General features: G+C 39.8%; 1 protein-coding gene across 1 annotated transcript in view; it reads left to right on the top strand.

Annotated features, from left to right (window-relative positions):
* The first annotated feature begins 1,694 nt into the window (after nucleotides 1-1,694).
* Nucleotides 1,695-17,366, top strand: part of CLVS2 (clavesin 2) — a 69,224-nt gene continuing 53,552 nt past the window's right edge. Inside the window, exons 1-2 of the mRNA XM_082406261.1 lie at nucleotides 1,695-2,216; nucleotides 13,412-13,586. Of these exons, the coding sequence (XP_082262387.1) occupies nucleotides 1,828-2,216; nucleotides 13,412-13,586 (564 nt within the window). The 5' untranslated portion in view covers nucleotides 1,695-1,827. The remainder of the gene's footprint in view (nucleotides 2,217-13,411; nucleotides 13,587-17,366) is intronic.

Here is a 17,366-nt window from a genome sequence, read left to right as displayed (position 1 = left end):
GTGTGTCGCTGTGAATTTCCATCTACTACAGCTACTCGCCGCCGGGCAGCGCCGGGGTCTCGCACACAAAGGGGGAGAGCGGGGCGTGGGGAGGCGGCAAGGCGTCGCGGCTCCGCCCGGCCAGGCCATGTCCGCCCGAGCAGCCATCCCGGCAGTGGGGACCAGGAGCGGGCTCAACTTGGGGCTCGGGATATCTGAATGCCACGGAAACTGCGATCCTACCCAAACGAGTCAGGGGGAGAGGAGCCGAGGGCGTGCGCGAGCTGAGTGAGTGCTTACGTCGCAGCGAGATCTGTGCCGGGGTAATTAGAGAGGAGTTAGGCTGAGCCGCGTCCTCTTTGAGCAGCGGCCGCCGCAGCCGCCGCAGCAGCAGCCCGGAGGGGCGCGCCCGACTGCGGCCGCCGGAGAGCGCCCAGGGTGAGGCCCGCGCCCCGCAGCGGCCGCCCCGCCGCGCCCACGGTCCCGGCGGCTCCGGGCGGGCAAAGGCGGCGGCTACCCGCGTGGCCTTCTCCATCCAGGCGTGCGATTCTCGCTCCCTTCCTTCTCCTCTCCCGACGGCGAGGATGGCAGGGCCGGGCGAGAACCTGGGGCACCGGTGGCCCTAGCTCTGCTCCCCTCCTGCGGGGAGAGGAAGCGGGCTGCTCGCGGGCGATGTGGTCAGGGCTGCTCCCCAGAGCGTCTTCTGCCCGGGTCCCAGCTGCCGTCCCTCTTCTCCGCTCGCTCCAACCCACCGAGAGGAGCTGATGCCGCTGTCGCCGCCGCCGCCGCCGCCTCCGAAGCCGCGGCCGATGGACGCCGGGCAGGGCCGCCTTGCTTAGCGTCCCCGCCTCCGGGTTTGCTGGTAGGAGCCGGCTGCTCTCTCTTCTCTCTTGCTTTGGGGTATTATAGAAGAGGTTTTATCCTCCACTCCTTTCCCCCACCCTCTCCTCCCCCAACCCTGCATTTGCAATGTACCTTCCCGGCGAGATCCCTCCCCCCAACCCCTCCGCAGCAAGTCCGTTGAAATAAAGGGCTAGAGGAAGGCAGAAGTTGGGGGTGGGGTTGAGGGGGGAGCCCACGCTGGTGCCAACGCCACCAAACCCCCTTCTGGTGCCTTATGAGATCGCGGTGTATCCAGGAGGGGAGGAGGGAAGGTGCGCTATCTGTAGATCCTCCACCTAACTGGATCACAGTCATTTTAAATAGAATCCCACAAATGTCTTAGAAATAGCATCTTTGAATAAGTAGAAGGAGAAATAAGCTCCTTCCCCCCTCTTTCTCTTTCTCTCTTTTTCCTGCTGGCAAAGACGCGCTCTCCCCCGCCCTGAGCTCCGCGCTGAAGAGCCGCCTTATTATTAATCAGAATCTCCATCGTTATCCCTGGCAGGAGCATCCTTCAGTAGGGACCGCAGAAGCATCACAGTGCTGGGGCTGAGATGTGCGTGGGGGCTTTTTCTGTTACATCTCGGAAGAGAAGAGGACAGCACCAAGATCAGCACCACCCGTGCGGGGTGCAATTAAGGGTGTTTTGTTAGGAGAGAGAAAGGACAAGAAGAGGAGTGCTGGGCCGCCAGAGGTCCACATCTCTTTGAAGGAAAGGGACAAGGGAACTAAAGTGGGACGTTGTTTTTAGGGGGTGGGCAAAGAAGTTTATATCCTTCAGAGAAAAGGTGTGGGGAAGCAGGAGCAACAGGGTACTTGATTGGACACCAAGACAAATCGTTTCCCGTAAAGAAGAGGAAGCAGGCAGCAGCGAGGTCTGGAGGCCGGCGTGTGGTAGTGACCAGGGCCAACGGTGCGGTGGGACAGCCAGCGAGAGAAAGGCAGGGCTCGGGAACAAGCAGAACAATGACTCATTTACAGGCTGGTCTCTCTCCTGAGACCCTGGAGAAAGCGCGCCTGGAGCTCAATGAGAACCCAGACACACTGCACCAGGACATCCAGGAGGTGAGGGATATGGTCATCACCAGGCCGGACATTGGCTTTCTCCGCACAGATGATGCCTTCATCTTACGCTTCTTGCGGGCCAGGAAGTTTCATCACTTCGAGGCTTTCCGCCTCCTGGCCCAGTACTTTGAGTACCGGCAGCAGAACCTGGACATGTTCAAAAGCTTCAAGGCCACTGATCCTGGCATCAAGCAGGCACTGAAGGATGGCTTCCCTGGGGGCCTAGCCAATCTGGACCACTATGGCAGGAAGATTCTAGTCCTTTTCGCTGCCAACTGGGATCAGAGCAGGTAAGTCCTAAATCCGAACTTGTACTAAGGCTTCTTTTACTCTCCCATTTTCCAGAATTTATCTTGAGTAGTGTCATAGTTTTACAGCTTTGACGTTGCTGTGTATTTGGCTCGGGCGGGGTGGGGGGTGGGGGGAAGAGAAACTGGAACTAAGAAATGCGTTTTTGGTGGGCACCCTGGGGGGAGGGGTGGGGCTTTTATCTTTACCTTTGAAACTCTTACTTCACTAGCGCCCGTTTTCTACTGCAGCGTTAGGTGCTTCATGAACCATATTATTGTGCTGTATAATCTAAATCATTCAGCTTCTAAATAAAGCTGCTAATTTTTTCAACTCCTAAATAAGTTTACTGTTCTGTGGAGAAAGGAGTATGAGAATGGAGACAACTTTCCCTCCTTCCTCCTAAAGAAATTCTTTTTTTTTTTTTTCTTTTTTTCCTAAAGAAATTCTTAAACTGGATTCATCACCATCATCCATCGTCCTCCACCTCCTCCTCCTCATCTCTCTCTTTAGTACTGCGATTTTATTTTTTTAAGACTACCCTGGCATTCAACCAAGATCAAGTAGTTTTATTGCTTGGAAACTTTTCTGCTTGGTGATGTGTAGATGAAGGAATAATATGATGTGTGTCACTTCAATAAAAAGGAAGAGTTGTCCCCTCTGTTGCTGAGTACGCTGCCGACCCTGAAAATAAAGGCTGACTTGTGTGCTTGTTCTACACCTGTCACTAATCTAAAGAATGTGTTTCCTGTCTGATGTGATCTTTCATCTTTTGGAAGGAAGTGAAAAATGTTCAGATCTGTCAGTTGGTAGACTTTTTGAGCTCTCTGGCTTTTTAATGGAGGAGAACTAATATTCTTACTTCATCTACATGACAATAGAAAAAAACAGACAATGACTCTTCTACTTCCTCAGTTGGAGGAGTTATTTTCTCAGATTGAAAGATACAAGAAATTATAAAAGACCTTTGTGTAAGGTAGTTTCAATTAAGTTCGAAGTTAAATAAATGTCATGGAACTTAAAAGTGTTACCAGAATTATGAATCATAAGAAGCTTGTTGTTAAAACATCGTTGTATTTTTAGTGCAGTGAATGGTGATTTTTGCTGCATCTGGTTAGTTTAAACCATCTCTGGAGCAACTTTAAAAGACTTTTACAGTTACTGAGAAATCCTATGGATCTTATAGGTCTCTAGATAGGCTTCTCAGAGTCTTGGGACTTTAGAATGCAAATTAATATTTTTAACAGGCGTTTAACCCTTCAGTTGGTCTCCTTTTCCCTGTAATTCTACGTTGAGAACTACTCCGATTATTTTTTAGGTAAATATAAAGATAAACTACTACCTGAAGTATCATAAAGCTAAGAAACTCATAGAGTTAGCCATTGAGGGGAATGGAGTTCTCTTTCTGTCTCTTACTTTGGTTAATTATAGAGATTTTACTCTACTCTTTATCAGGTAGCAAAGTTTAAAGGCTCGTGAAATGCCATCCTTTGACCACAATTTCTCTTTAAAAAGTTTTTAGTTCATCTAAGAAGTACATTGTAGGGTTATGCAAACCAATTATTGTGTATATCAAAGCTGAAAAATTTTATTCAGGAAAGAACCTAGTATTTTATGAGTTAGATTGGAACTTAGTTTATTGAGTTGCCATGAAATGGGAGCTGTGGAAATTGTGTATTTAAATATGTCTCAAAGTCTGTTAAAGATATCATTAGGGAAGCGGATTGCCCTTAGGGAGACATGAGCATACATCAAACCTATTTTCATTTATTTCTATAACTGAGCTAATATTGACATTGATTTATAAACCTAATTAAGATAAAAGCCACTTGTAGTTCTCATGTATGTGAAAAGGTGATTATTTTGGACTTACTAAAGAAACTATGTTTTAGTTGTCTATCTCATGTTTTCATGTAAAGGATAAGTTACTAGTAATCCAAATATATCTCCCTGGAAATCTACAATGGGAGGGGACTTATTAATTGATATGTAGAACTATTTCTTTAAATCTACACAAAATCTTAAATATTAAAACTTTGTACATGTGACATTAAAAATGAAAAGCCATGTCCTGTAAAAATACCTTACAGGGCCTATAGACTAATAATTGTGAATTCAATTTCTGTGGTTGGAAATGAACAGGTGTGATCAAGAAGTTTTAGTACTTCAAGATCAAAAGGTATACAAGTTATTTGGAGCTTATCTAAAATTCAGTTGAGTTTCCTCCTCCTATATATTTTTTAAAAAGTCCCTCCCTCCTTTTCCCTGCCTGCGCCCCCCTATGCCATATCTACATATACATATACAATGACGAGTGGGTAAGCAGGTCCACCCTCTCGGCATCCTCTGTAAACCTTTATCATTGGGAGATGTGCATAAGAACTGCCTCTGCCCTGCTCTGAAACCAGCAGGACAGCTGCCATTCTGACAGTGCCCAGAGTGTCACCAGCTCTTTTCCTGCCTTTGGCCTGAATCCCCTTCCTTCCTCCACTATTCATTTTCAAGGCTTATCTGACTTGACTACTACAGAAGTCTCTGCCACCTTCCCTAGGTGTTTACCTTATGCTTGCTCTGTTAGCTGGATATGCCATGTGCCAAATTCTCTTGCTCCTCATCCCTCCCCTGTTCTGTGAGTGAGGTGATCTCACCTTCCTGCTCTGATTCCACCAGTCTAAACAACCTGGGTCCCTGGAGAAGACTGCACATCTGAACATAATTCTAACCACCTTCCTGAGTTGTTCAGTGAATTACCTGGCTTTCAACAACTAAAAAAAATAATAATAACATTATTAAAAGGGGCAAAATAGCATTGTTTTAAAGAAAGAATAGGTGGGAATTGTCCAGGATTACACAGGGAAATTCCAGAAATGAGGTAGAAGAAAATATCCCCCTTTATTTGGATAACAGGTTATTTCCAACTTCCCAAAGGGAATAATCAAGATTTTTTGTGAATTTTGAAAAACTTTGTAAAAGAATTTTGTATAACAAAAAAAGACTAAGCCTCATGTTATTATAACAGCACCTGAACTAGAGTTAATGTTCAGTAAATGTTTGTTGAGTTGAATTGAGTTATGCATTTTTTTTAAAAAAGAATTCTAAGCAGGCAGTTATCTGATATATACTTTCTCCTATATTGAATTTTTAGGACAGTTTTCTGTGCTTCTCAGGAGACTGGAAACAGTAAATGTGTGTGAGATGGTGACTATAAATAAAATAGTGTCTCTTCCTATTGCAATATAGTGCAGGTCAGTTTCAGGTTATTGCAAGTAACTGGACCATTTCCAAAGCTTTTACAAGAAATATGGAATCTTCAGGAGACTGAGGTATAATATTTACAGTGTACCCACCTTCTAATACAGCTAAAAAAATATTTGAAATACTGAAATGTCAAAATGACTTTCAGTGTGGTCTGTGGTTCTTTTTTAAAAAAACATAGAACATGTTTCAGATGAGTTGTTAACATTTATTGAGCAGGCTATCCTTGGCAAAGATTCACACACTTTTATCTTTTTGTTTTCTTTTCAAATCGTCTAACATAATTTCTGAAAACAAAAGTAAATTCCACAAAATTAAAAACAAACGGATTGTTACCCTGCAGCACTGTGACGCAGTAGTCCTCCATATATTACATGCTGTCTTGCTTTCCTGAGTGACAGTGCCCTGCTTAGGACTCAGCAGATACCTTCAAATTGTCCACCTGATTTCATCAACAGAGTGTGATGATAATGTACCAAGAAGCTAGAATAGATTATACTACCTTAAGAAAAGGAAGTTTGGAACGAAAGTAGATTGTGGTCTAGACCCTAGGGCATGAGAGCAGGTATCTGAGAAGTCGAAATTCCCTGGCATGTAATTATTGGGAATATTCATGAGTAAACTGTGTTACCTGAAACATAATGATGACATGTATTCTGATATGTGGCCTGTAATTTGTCAGTTAGCCTGCAAGTGGTATTTTACCTTCTTAGACTTATAAGTGACTTCTCTATACTTAGTACCACAAACAACCAATTGTAAACAAACAATTTATCTGGAATCTGGTTAACAACCACTAGAAAACAATTAAATACAGCGAAGTTAAAATGATTCTAATATAGTGGCAATTCAGAAAGTACTGACTGTCTTGTACCATGTTTGGCTTGTCATAATGGACATTGATTATCACTTATAGTACTGAAACTCTGAAAGGGCTCAAAGACTGATTGGTGAGACAATGCTATGATCCTCTAACTTATCCTGGAATTTGCCTAAAAAATGTACTATTGTCAGTTTGTTCATTCTTATTGTGTGGCTTTTTCATACAAAGGAAAATATTATACAAATGGCCAGCTATTTGAAGCTCCAGTTTTAATTATGACTATGCTCTCATTTATTAAAATAATGTGGCCAATCTTCAAATGAAAGAAGGTTATGATGATGGTAGCTTAAAATTTTTAAAAAATAGCCATAGACTATACATATTTGCTTTATTCTCAGCCACAAAGCTTTACTCTTCTGTGGAAGTGCACTAAAATAAAATAAAATAAAATAAAATGATTAGAAATAGATTAAAACAGACAAGGGCAATTAACTAGTTAATTAGGGAGAAACACTCTTACTTGATCATTTTAAAAACAAAAAACAAGCCAAAAAAGAGGCTTAAATTTTTTGGACTGATTTTTCAAGTCTTCTTGGCTCTGATTATTAAAATATTTAAATATTTCTCAACTTTTTGTTTCCTGGTGTCATATATCCTGGCAGGGTCAGGAATCCTTACCTTCGAAATCCTAAAGGCACTGCTATGCTGTATTACGGCTGATTTTGAGATTAGGTCAATACTAGGAATGGCAGGTGTGGGTTCCATGGGGTTTCTGTCCCAGCAGGACTTTTGTATTGCTTCCTTATAGGGCTGCTCTTTAAACAAATACTCTGGGAACTGCAGCTCACTTCAAAATATGCCCTTGGTTCATACCATGGAAAATGGGAGAGAAAAAAAATTGTCCTGAGAAGTGTTAGTGAAATATTGGGACAAATCTCTTAAAAAAAATAAGACAGTCTCTAAAAATGAGGGTAATTATGCAGTAATTAGTGAAATAATCCTGAAATAACAGCAATGACCAAGAGTTCCAAACTTCAGCAGGATGTTGATTGGGTCTGGCCCAAACCAGGCTATTTTCATGTTTCAAATATGCAACTTTAAACAAAGTTGAAAAGAAGCAACAGATTTGATGTTACTAAAGTGCTCTGAAAGGATGTCTCAAAACATGTGGAAAGATATTTTAAAACATGAGCCAACAATTAGTAAATTATTAAAGTATCCTTAGTAAATTACTATATTTCCTCCATTCTGGGAAAAAAGATTGAATTCTTTTACATCATTGGAGGCAGGTACATATAGTTCATTAACATAGTAAGCGGCACTATTGACATGAGGGAAAAGATGTCCCCGTACGTTGGTTGGGTCTTTACAACATCGAGTAAAATGAGTGAATAGAATAGTACTTGATTCAAATCAATGTATTAAAAAGTATACTTTTTTCCAGCATTTGCTACATACGTGGACATTTAATAGGTGCTAGGTGCAAAAAAAGACACATGACACATTCTTTGTACCATCAAGGAACATACAACCTCTCTGGGAAGAAAAAACACAAAAAGCTAAATAACTTCAGAGAGGTCGTTAAGTGCTAAATGAGGGTGCTGCTTGTCAGTGCTGGAAGTTCAGGGCAGGGGTACCAGGCTGCTGTGTCGTATAGAGAGAAAATCACCTGCTCGGGTAATGTAATTCAACCTTTTATTTTTTCATTTTAATTCATTATTTAATTCATTCATTCATTTTAAAACACTTTTATAGCATATGCTATGTGTCAGGCACTATTCTAAGCACTTTATAAACATTCATTTATTAAATCTTTATCACATACATACGAGGTAGGTTCTGTTAACATCCACATTTTGCAGGCACAGAGCAGTTATTCCACCCATAACCGCACAGCTAGTAAGTGAATTGGTCAAACTTGCTTTGTGTGTACAGATAGTTAACCAACATAAATCTGGGAAAAGACAGTTAAATATAATTATAAAAAAAGCAAGCTCTGATAATTAAAAAATTCATCTATGTTTTAGAAAATCTTGATTAAACATCAGAATGTAGACCATTAGGCACAGAAATTTAAGTTGGTAGAATAAATATTCTGAAGGCAAAGACTGTATCAAGCAGCTAAGTAAACACTTACTCTGCCCTGAGGAAGAGTTGCCTTTTCAATGTTTGTATTTTTCCAGCACAACTTTGTTTTATTTCATTTCGTTTTATTTTGGCGGCAGCGGGTGCACATTTTTTAACCTTTTTTTTTTTTCAAAGAATGACATTTTTCCTCTAGATGTTTCATTTACAAGGATTCTTTTGTTCTTACTCACCTACATTTCCACAGCAGTAAAATTAAAGCAAGGCTGAGACAACTAATCTGTGCCTAGTGATACAAACCAGACACATAATTATTTTGGATTTCATATTTCCTCCAAGGTTTGTAGACTTAGCCTGTTCCCATCCTGACTTTCACGAACGTCTTGTCACTTTTCTTCTGCCAAAGCCCCTTGCTGGGACCAGGCTGGAGCTACCCTGGTACCTGGCCTGGCGCCATGTTGGTATCGACTTTCTGATCCATCTTCTGACACACAGTATGCCACTGAGATATGAGAAAGCAGAACAGCTATTCATCAAACTCGGTTCTAGGTCTAGGCACCATAAGGAGTGGAGAGCACTGGGGTGTCAGAAAGATCCAGCTTCTCATCTAGGCTTCCAGTTTTACTCCCATAGTGACTTTGGACAAACTGTCTAAATTCTCTGAGACCTCATCTGTGTCCTCATCTCCAAAATAATAGGAACTAAGCCAGGCACAGAGACTTTGGGCTTATTTTGAGATTAAGATAATGCGTTTGAAATTGCTTTGGAAGTCTTAAACGATTACACAGATAGAGATATTATTATTACCACTCAGTAATGTAAAATACCTTGGTGAATTCATTGACTTTAGCACTAATGATACTCCGAGGCATTAATAAAAGTAATTCCTCTCCTTTGTCTCTTCCCCTAGCACCTTTCTAACACAAAGTGCTTCAGACATTAGAAAATGTGGCATAATGAAAACTGAGGGTTGGGGGCAGCCTAATGAAGAATTTAATAATGGCTGATTGATTTAGTGACAGAGGGGAAACTACTTGCTGTTGTGCTGCTCAGTGTGATGCCAAGATGCCAGTTTTTCCTTGTCAGGCTACAAGAAAGGGCTGGAGAGTAGGAAGGAAATGGCCTGTTTGTGATTTAAGTTGCTCTTTGCACTGATTGTAAGCTCTAGTAGGGGATGAGACGTTGTGAACCCCAGGAGAGAAGCATAGGCTAGGTAGCTCCCCAAAACCTTGTAAGGCCAGAGGCAGGAGAAGAAGCTTCCCTGCTCTTGATCACACTGGTACTAAATAGGAGAAATTTTTTTTTTTTTTTTACATATTATAGCAGCTTTGACTTCTTTCTAGAGCAATGGTCTACATAGTCCCAGTTGTACTGGTGTCATTATTTCATCCTCTCCAAGTTGATTTCAGGTTCAGGCTTTACCTAATGCTGCTTTGGGAAGCACAATCAGGAGTCAGGAGCTCCATTAATGTGCTAGTTTATTGTTTATGGCTTTCTTTCAACATAGGAGGGGAGAATAGCAATGGTAGAGCTACTATAATTGGGGTGTGAACCCCAAACATGAGCTTGTGAAATACTCATTGTAGTGACATTTAATTTGTAAAATACAACAGTTCAAAAATAGTTTCAAAGAGAATAATGAAAGTAGGATTCCTGAAGACAGAAAATTCATAAAATGCTCCATTTCTTTGGAAGATATTTTGTGGACTTTGGCAAGCTCTCATGTAATAATGTTCTGCTTAGGAATAACCTGCTGAGCTGCTAATGGTAGTAATGTGACACGTTTGACAACAGAGGATTGGAGTGTCAAGAGTGGTTTGTTTGTTTTTTTTTTTTAAAGTAGAGGGAAGGATTTTTTTTTTTAAATTTATTTATTTTTGGCTGTGTTGGGTCTTCGTTTCGTGCGAGGGCTTTCTCTAGTTGTGGCAAGCGGGGGCCACTCTTCTTCGTCGCGTCCTCTCTTGTTGCGGGGCACAGGCTCCAGACGCGCAGGCTCAGTAGTTGTGGCTCACGGGCCTAGTTGCTCCGCGGCATGTAGGATCTTCCCAGACCAGGGCTCGAAACCCTGTCCCCTGCATTGGCAGGCAGATTCTCAACCACTGCGCCACCAGGGAAGCCCCTCAAGAGTGGTTTTGACCTGCCTTTTGAATTCAGTTAGCTAGGATGTTTTTATGTTTCTTTTATTAAACTTATACATTAGTATAATTTATATAAAGGTCACTTAATTCTCTTTTTGGAAGAAGATATTAAAAAACCATTGGTTAGATTTACTCTTGAAAACTTTGCAAACCTGCTTTTCTCTATTGACGATCCTGGGATTTGCCTTATTTCCTTTCCTTTGGAATAATGGTATGTATATAAGTTTCTCTCTTGATTTGACACAGTTTTGGAAAAACCAAACTTAAAATGTGTTAGTTAAAACAAATTGCCTCTTGTTTTCAGCCCTACTGGTGCCATGGTTTATTCTTAATACATACAGTGCATCATTCTTCCAAAGCTGATTTCAGATTCCACTTTTACTTAAGGCTGTTTGGTATTAATGCTATTTGTCATTCTTATAGGAAATGTAAGAATGATCATAATGGGGGGAAGTTCTAAATTGGATTGTTCTAATTTTTAATTTTTTTAACTGTGATAATTATTATGAACTTCAGAAATTAAAGTGAATACTTTTTTAGAGGGGGTAGATCTAAATTTTAACCAGAACTATAGCCTTCCTGCTCCAACTTTCCAGTCTGTGTAGGTTTATAGGCTTTTGGTCACAATACTGTGTTAGGCCATTATGTTTAAAAAGGAGATGAGCCAGCCATGAAGTGACAGATAAAGGTATTCAGTCATTCATATTTCACAGATTTAAAGACAAGTAAGAGAGCTCTACAAAAAATTTTACTCATGTGTTTATGTAGTATTTTGGGATGCCATAGCCTTAGGCCTATAAATACCCTGTATACTTTCCAGAGATTTAAAAATAATCTCTTGATCCTTGCCTTTCACAGTAGTAGTAAGCTATCTAAAGATTATCGTTACGTTTTAAGTAAAATTTACAAGCAAATATTCTTTAGTTCTGATTATACCCTGCCTAGTGCCCTATGTCTGTGGTTACCATTACAATAAAAAGTGTGCTATGTGTGTATTCCAACCAACATTTACTGAACACATGCTATATACCTAGCATTGTGCAAATGCTTTCACCTGAATCATGTCTTTGACTTCCCTTCCCATACCCCCTCCTCCCACCTTGCCACTGCCAGTGAGATGTAGTGAGATAATCATAGATACTCTCATTTAAGGGAACTAAGCCTCAGAATGATAAATCATTGACATGTCCAGGACCACACAGCTAATAAGGGACAGGAAGAGATTCCGTCTTGAAGTCTTCTGACACCACGCCCTTTGCTTGATTAATGCTGGGACCCTAAAGAGGTTTTATTCCAAACTACTGATTTTACAGATGAGGAAATGAGGCCCAGAGAAAGTGAGAAATTGCCTGAGGTTTCACTGTTAATTATTCCTTCCTTTCTGAACTACTACACTTTCTCCATTCGCCTCCAAATGTTTTTAGAAGTCAAAATAGAACTACTCCCTCACATGTGCCACAGTCTCATGCATCTTCCTGGTGAGCCCATCGCTTCCACTGAATCCCAATGATTTCCACTCCTCATCCACCCTCCTCCCCACACCACCGCTTCCCTGAGGTCAGGATTTCTTTCTCTCGCTTTTCCCAGATACCTCCACCTGAATGTCTGAGCAGAAAAGTAAACTTGAAATGCAGGCTGCTAAAAATGGAAAATTGTTAACATCTTCCATAAATGTACTAATCCCTCTTGAAATGCTGGGATTCCCTCTTAGAATAATTATCTCATTTTCTTCTCAGCTCAGATTGCATTACCTCCTTCACTTCCTTGAACGTAGGATTGGTATGCTTTTGATTCTGGAATTTTCAATCTTGAGCTCTCTCCTGAGTTTGGAATTTACTTTTTCAAATGTTTACTTGATATATCTTTCTGGGTATACTACATGTTTCCCAAGTACAACGGATACTATTCCAAATTCCACATTTCCAGCCATCCTCAACTGTATCCTCTTTTTGCATTATTGATTTTGATGAAAGATTTTTACCATTTAATCAGAGTGAAGCTAGAATCTGTGTGTCATCTTATACTCTTCCCTCAATCTTAGCCCTCACATTTAATTAAGTATTAAATTTTAAAAAGTTTACCTCTAAAATACTTCTCAAATTTGGCTTCTTTTCTTCTTACTTCTGCTGCCTTCATTGAGGCAGTGTCTTAATGTACAATTAGTGTCTTTGCACTCTAGTCTAGTTCCATTTTAGAAGAAAGTAAAGAGCATTTATTATGTTTTTACAGTGTGCCAGGCACTGTGCTAAGTTGCACGGTAGAAAAAGATAAAGTCTTGACCCCTAAATTTGGATGGCCTATGTAATAACAGACAGGTACATTTTCCCTTTTATTTTCATTGATTTCCCTTTCTTTCTGTCCATCCCACCTTTCCTTTTTCTTTTCTTTTCTTTTATCTTTATGATATAAACTCAGTACAATTAAAATCTGTTGACACTTTCAATCATAACTGTTTACATATAGTGTTGTTTATTGATGAAACTCCTTCAAATCTCATTCTCAAATTTTCCACATGTGAAGATATGAAACGTCAGTACTGAGAGCATTCTTGAGCTATTTAAAAGTACCATGCCTAGTTTTTAGGGTTGTTGAAATGAGATTTTATAAACTCATAGGAAAGCCTAGAAGGAAAGGAAAAGGTTTTAAAATATGAAACAAATTGTAATGTGTTCAAAAGCATTGGAATTTGTTTTGGTAGAATGCATGTTAAATTCTAATATGTCCCCTGAGTATAGCGAATAAAGTAAACTTCATCTTAAAAGATTTTTAAACAAAATCATTTCCTTAAGATTCCTGATGTATTTTAAAAGGGAATTTTTAGTATGCTTCTCAACTTTCTATAGCTTCTACAAAAGTGGTTGTCAGATTTAATGCAGCACTTTTCTGTTGCTGATAGGTACACGCTGGTGGATATTTTGCGTGCCATCTTACTTTCTTTAGAAGCCATGATTGAAGATCCTGAGCTTCAAGTGAATGGATTTGTTTTGATCATAGACTGGAGTAACTTCACCTTCAAGCAAGCCTCTAAACTTACACCAAGCATGCTGCGCTTGGCTATCGAAGGCCTTCAGGTAATGATTTACAAATTACCCAGTTTCTCAGTTTCCCATGTTTGGCTTATCCGTGATAGAACAACAGAAGATCTTACTTAAGGAATAATAAAAGCACATTTAAAAAACTAGTTTTCAAGCACAAACACTAAAACACTAACTGGACAAAGGATCATAGAAGAAAAGCTAGAAGATGTGGGCCTTTTACTGAATGGAAGCTTGTGATACTTGGCACTAAGCCCTCACTATGTCTAAACATAAGTGCCAGTGATGATCTGGGATTTTTAGCTTGATAATCAGAACAAGCAACGTCTTCTGGATTTTAATTATTAGCTATCTAGGCTTTTGTTTGTTTGTTTTTCTTTCCTTTTCTGTGTATAGTTGTTAATTAGCTAAATGTTTGCTTTATTGTTCCATTTAGTTGCCCAACAACTGTTGGAAAGCCAATCAATCATATGTTTTTTGGTATCTAGGATATGGAATCACTGTTTTGAATTACTTCTTTAGACTTAATTGGGGTTTTTTTTGCTCTTTTTTTTTTTATTGTGGAAGGGCCATGATGTGGAGTTGACAGAGGAATGGTGCATCTTCCAATGAATGACATTTAACTGGTTGGGAATTATAAAATGGAAAATCAGTTATTATTTAGTGGCATGTTATAAACCTAATATCGACGATTTCTTTTTAAGTTTCTTTTTTCTGCTCTCTGCTTTGCTTTATGCTACTTTATATATAATGTTTATGGAATAAAATTTAAATTCTTAAAAAGATTTGTAAATTAATTCTTAAGTGATGTTATTCAGTATTTATTCTCAGTATGTTCAACTTGCTTTTTAGAAGTTTGCAGCAGTTAGTTTTTGTAACGTTTATCACTGAAAATATCACAAAATAACTAATTTTATTGTTGTCATTCATTAGTCCAGGATGCTAGATTTTTTTTTTTTTAAGTAGAACAACCAGAATTATCTAGATTTCTGCTTCACAGTAATTTCTGACTGTGTCTATAGGCACCTAAATTGAAAGATGATGGCCTGCTAAAAAAAGGTCACTTCTCCAAGTAGCAGGACATCTTAACCAAATTGAATTCACAGTTTGGGTTTTGCCTCTGGAGTGAATAAGACACACTGATCCTTTTCTCTGATAGGCTTTCCCTGATGCAGATTTCCTGACTTGCTCTTGGTGAGTCGGCCTTGCTCCTACCTTATCTTGAACTACACTTTCTTTTTAACTCCATAGAGACAGTTAATCAGAGTTGGGAGGGCATGGGGAAACACAGTGTTTGGAAATGTGTGTATCATTTAGAATCAGTCCTAATTCTGCCCTCCTGCCATCAGCATGTAAAGTGTTCTTCACTTTATAGAGAAAATTGGTTACTACCAACCATATTACTTAACACAGAATGGTAACCTAGCCTTTTATAATCGTGATCCCAATTTTACTGGCATGAGGGGTCGTCTAGGCCTTCAGCATATGAAGAGCTGGAGAACTCATATTATTTCCAAAAAAATTGAAAAAAACAAACACCTCAAGAATAGACTCAATATCTTGCTGTTTGCTAATTTACACACTTTATGGAGTCATTTAATAGTAATATGATAAGTCCTCGGTGGAGGAAAAAACTGACCACTTGGACATGTTGGGGAACTTCCCCATTACCCATGGCTCCGATCAGGACTTTTTTAAGTGCTGAGGGTCAGCCCAACAGGAGCTACAGCCAGATTAAAGCTCTGTGCTTGTGTTAGAGAGGGGAATGGTCCCCCTCCCTGCAGGGACCTCTGCTGAACTGCCTTGTCTCTATTCCCCACCACGGTCCCAAGCCCCTTTCCTCGCTCCCAGGACCCAGACTGAGTAAGAAGGGTTGATTCCTCCTCGTTGTCCATCGGGAAGCCACTTAAAAGAAGGGAGCTCCTCCTGGGAATAAATTTGACACGTTACTAACTTTTAAACTCATTTTTTCTGTAGTTCAAATTAATTTTTAAATGCTCTATATCCATGTCTATATCTGTGTCTATGCCTATATCGATATCTATAAACAATGGTGATTCTGAATAGGAATATAAGATGTGCTAAAAATGTTCCATTGTGACAGGTGTGATTTCATACTTACTTTCATACTGAAGTAACCTTTTCTGACTTTTCTAATGAAGACTCTTTTATTTTGCACTTACTATGTGAGAAATATTATTGTGTCTTGATATGTTTCACACAGAGCATGAATAAACTTTATTTTTTGAGATTAACAGGAAACCGTAAAGCGTTTGAAGTAAAGACACATATGCGCAATTTTAGATTGTTAAACACAACTACCGCCATCACTAAGACCACCACCACAATAATAAACCCCTTCCAATTAACCCAGTCAGGGAAATTAAGAGGTGAGAATATTTTTAATAACTCAGTGATAATTTATATCACGCTATCATTCTGCTATAATATGTTACTTTTATTTAGGCCAACAAAAAAATATCCTAGGGGATTAAACAAAAAGTAAGGAAAGCTACCAGTGGGTCTAGTGCCAGGGAGGAAACTTAATTTAATGATGTGTATTATTAAGGGACGTAACTGTGTTTTGAAGAGGGCCCATCTCTCTTCCTTTATACAGAGGTGACTGTATAACCTGTCTACCTGCATACACCAATCCCCTTTTTCCTCAAGTATTTTAAGTGACCCAGCTAGAGATAGCACCTTATACTTTGGATAAAAACACAGAGACCATTGCTGTAAGATCCACCTGTGATCACAGTAGAAGGCCAACAGAGAGACACTGTTGAAGGATGGAAACGGGCTATAGCAGCAGACAGACCTGGGTTTGGATGGCAGCCCTGCCACATATCAAATATTTGGGCAAATTACTTAACTTGTTTGGCTGTCAGTCTATTCATTTATACCAATTTTAAAGTATTACATTAGAAATAATACACCTTGTACTTAGCAGGTGATATTAATGATCAAAGTAATTGATGTGGGTAAGCTCATTTTTCAAGTGGCATTTTTTTTGGATGTGTGCTGGTTTTCTCACAATTCAGTGACTACCTAGGCTGTGAAGACTTAAAGATGATTGACTTTGGGAATCTGAAAAATATCATATTTTGCTTTTAGTGCTCATACTATAGATACACAGATTCCATTTTTAAAAAATCACTTCACTTTCTGGTTAAACAGCATCTAGATATTTTCATGTTAGATGCCAAATAATATATTTTTTTCTTGTTGGAAGCCAAACAAAAAATGAGATTTTTTTCACCTGGTGAAAATTAATCTTTGTTTCTTTTGGGAGAAACTCCAGGCACAGTTGGAAAGGTGGTGATTGTGGAGATAGCTTTGGCCTTGAGGGAGGAGCAAGAGTTTGCTAAGGGAATAAGGACAGGAAGGGCATTTTGGGCAGGGAAACTTTGGGGGAGGTGACTTGAACAAACAGACAGCTATAAAGCATTGAAAGTATGTGATAAATCATTTTTGATATGGCTAGAGTGAGAAATGAATTGAAACAAATGACCAGAGGTGATCTGGGAAAGGCAGGCTGAGACCTGGCCCTATGGGCTGGAGGAAGGCATGCTGTGTGGTTTGACCTGTGTACTCCAGACATGGGGACACTTGGGACAGGAAAGTGACCTGGTCACTCTTCTTCTTTGGAAAGATCTGCTGGGTAGAAGAATTGACTTGGATCAAAGGAGAGGGATTAGATATAGAGGACACCCAGACTACCCTGGAGGTACTTATATTGATCCCATTTTGTAGGACAGATAATGAAACTTCAGGGAGTTTAAAGACACTTACCTGAATTTTCTCAACTGACCTCAA

The sequence above is a fragment of the Balaenoptera borealis genome, assembly GCF_965194805.1.
Source record: "Balaenoptera borealis genome assembly, chromosome: 9".
NCBI classification, from domain to species: Eukaryota; Metazoa; Chordata; class Mammalia; order Artiodactyla; family Balaenopteridae; genus Balaenoptera; species Balaenoptera borealis.
The sequence above is the reverse complement of the archived record's forward strand: the minus strand, read 5'-3'. Positions and strand labels throughout refer to the sequence as shown.